Source organism: Alosa pseudoharengus, unplaced genomic scaffold, assembly GCF_046254945.1.
Source record: "Alosa pseudoharengus isolate Yale_2024_CS ecotype anadromous, Long Island Sound unplaced genomic scaffold, YU_APseudo_1.1 YU_APseudo_1.1_scf_13, whole genome shotgun sequence".
Classification (NCBI taxonomy): Eukaryota; Metazoa; Chordata; class Actinopteri; order Clupeiformes; family Clupeidae; genus Alosa; species Alosa pseudoharengus.
The window spans coordinates 37,961,307-37,963,806 of NW_027468598.1; the positions used below are offsets into that span (position 1 = coordinate 37,961,307).

Genomic DNA, 2,500 nt, shown 5'->3' on the forward strand with positions numbered 1-2,500 from the left:
GTAAACACACACACACACACAAACACAGACTCACGTACCTACACACACATGCATACACACACACACAAAAGTCAGATCCACGTTATCAGGCCAGTATCAAGCCAATGCATCCCACACACCAATGCACATGTTGGTCCAGTGTGTGTGTGTGTGTGTGTGTGTGTGTGTGTGTGTGTGTGTGTGTGTGTGTGTGTGTGAGTGATACTCACATCTCTGCATTGCTTAAATTCCTGGCTTCCACAATGATTTCCTGCAGCAGCACAGACACATCATCTGGAAAAGAAAGACAAAATGATGTGTGTGTGTGTGTGTGTGTGTGTGTGTGTGTGTGTGTGTGTGTGTGTGTGTGTGTGTGTGTGTGTGTGCGTGCGTGTGTATGTGTTGGAATCAGAGAGTGTGTGTGTGGTGTGTGTGTGTGTGTGTGTGGGGGGGGGGGCCAAGCATAACTCACCAAGGTGTGTGAAGAGGTTTTTGGCCACTTGCAGCAGGGCCTATAGAAAGAAACACAAATGCAATCATACTATTAAATATTAAGTGTGTGTGTGTGTGTGTGTCTATGTGTGTGGGAGATTGTGGGTATGTTTGAGTGCGTAAGTGTGTGTGTGTGTGTGTGTGTGTGTGTGAACATGTTCCTGAAAATGTGTGAAGCAGATGCTCATCTAGCTTGGGTTGTGTCCTCTCTCTCTCCTTTATCTCTGTTCTCTCCCCCCCCCCTCTCTCTCTCTCTCTCTCTCTCTCTCTCTCTCTCTCTCTCTCATACTCTCTTTCTCTCGTGATGAAATTCAGATTCAAAAGTGCAGTAAACAGCACAAAGCATCATTATATACAGGAAATGACATCGCTTAGCTGTCCAGCATTAGGACCCAGGAGACGCACTGCTCATCTCATGAGTGTGTCCAGCATTAGGACCCAGGAGACGCGCTGCTCATATGAGAGTGTCCAGCATTAGGACCCAGGAGACATGCTGCTCATCTCATGAGAGTGTCCAGCATTAGGACCCAGGAGACGAGCTGCTCATCTCATGAGAGTGTCCAGCATTAGGACCCAGGAGACACATGCGCTGCTCATCTCATGAGAGTGTCCAGCATTAGGACCCAGGAGACGCGCGCGCTGCTCATATGAGAGTGCCCAGCATTAGGACCCAGGAGACGCACGCGCTGCTCATATGAGAGTGTGTCCAGCATTAGGACCCAGGAGACGCACGCGCTGCTCATATGAGAGTGTGTCCAGCATTAGGACCCAGGAGACGCACGCGCTGCTCATATGAGAGTGTATCCAGCATTAGGACCCAGGAGACGCACGCGCTGCTCATATGAGAGTGTATCCAGCATTAGGACCCAGGAGACGCACGCGCTGCTCATATGAGAGTGTCCAGCATTAGGACCCAGGAGACGCACGCGCTGCTCATATGAGAGTGTATCTCTGTCTCATCTGTCTCATCTCCTATTCCGCTGCCTCTGGGTGTCCATAGTTTGTGTTGTTCAGTAGTGAGTAGTGTATGCTCTGGGTCTCCATAGTTTGTGTTGTTCAGTAGTGAGTAGTGTATGCTCTGGGTCTCCATAGTTTGTGTTGTTCAGTAGTGAGTAGTGTATGCTCTGGGTCTCCATAGTTTGTGTTGTTCAGTAGTGAGTAGTGTATGCTCTGGGTCTCCATAGTTTGTGTTGTTCAGTAGTGAGTAGTGTATGCTCTGGGTGTCCATAGTTTGTGTTGTTCAGTAGTGAGTAGTGTATGCTCTGGGTGTCCATAGTTTGTGTTGTTCAGTAGTGAGTAGTGTATGCTCTGGGTCTCCATAGTTTGTGTTGTTCAGTAGTGAGTAGTGTATGCTCTGGGTGTCCATAGTTTGTGTTGTTCAGTAGTGAGTAGTGTATGCTCTGGGTCTCCATAGTTTGTGTTGTTCAGTAGTGAGTAGTGTATGCTCTGGGTGTCCATAGTTTGTGTTGTTCAGTAGTGAGTAGTGTATGCTCTGGGTCTCCATAGTTTGTGTTGTTCAGTAGTGAGTAGTGTATGCTCTGGGTCTCCATAGTTTGTGTTGTTCAGTAGTGAGTAGTGTATGCTCTGGGTGTCCATAGTTTGTGTTGTTCAGTAGTGAGTAGTGTATGCTCTGGGTCTCCATAGTTTGTGTTGTTCAGTAGTGAGTAGTGTATGCTCTGGGTCTCCATAGTTTGTGTTGTTCAGTAGTGAGTAGTGTATGCTCTGGGTGTCCATAGTTTGTGTTGTTCAGTAGTGAGTAGTGTATGCTCTGGGTGTCCATAGTTTGTGTTGTTCAGTAGTGAGTAGTGTATGCTCTGGGTGTCCATAGTTTGTGTTGTTCAGTAGTGAGTAGTGTATGCTCTGGGTGTCCATAGTTTGTGTTGTTCAGTAGTGAGTAGTGTATGCTCTGGGTCTCCATAGTTTGTGTTGTTCAGTAGTGAGTAGTGTATGCTCTGGGTGTCCATAGTTTGTGTTGTTCAGTAGTGAGTAGTGTATGCTCTGGGTCTCCATAGTTTGTGTTGTTCAGTAG

The 2,500-nt window shown here is 47.3% G+C and overlaps 2 protein-coding genes across 2 annotated transcripts in view; both read right to left on the reverse strand.

The window, feature by feature from the left end:
- Positions 1 to 2,500, reverse strand: part of pde2a (phosphodiesterase 2A) — a 125,984-nt gene that overhangs the window by 41,609 nt on the left and 81,875 nt on the right. The window lies entirely within an intron of this gene.
- Positions 1 to 2,500, reverse strand: part of LOC143122239 (cGMP-dependent 3',5'-cyclic phosphodiesterase-like) — an 11,709-nt gene that overhangs the window by 6,270 nt on the left and 2,939 nt on the right. Inside the window, exons 4-5 of the mRNA XM_076283098.1 lie at positions 452 to 491; positions 210 to 273 (exon numbers count right to left, since the gene is read on the reverse strand). Coding sequence (XP_076139213.1) covers positions 210 to 273; positions 452 to 491 — 104 coding nt within the window. The remainder of the gene's footprint in view (positions 1 to 209; positions 274 to 451; positions 492 to 2,500) is intronic.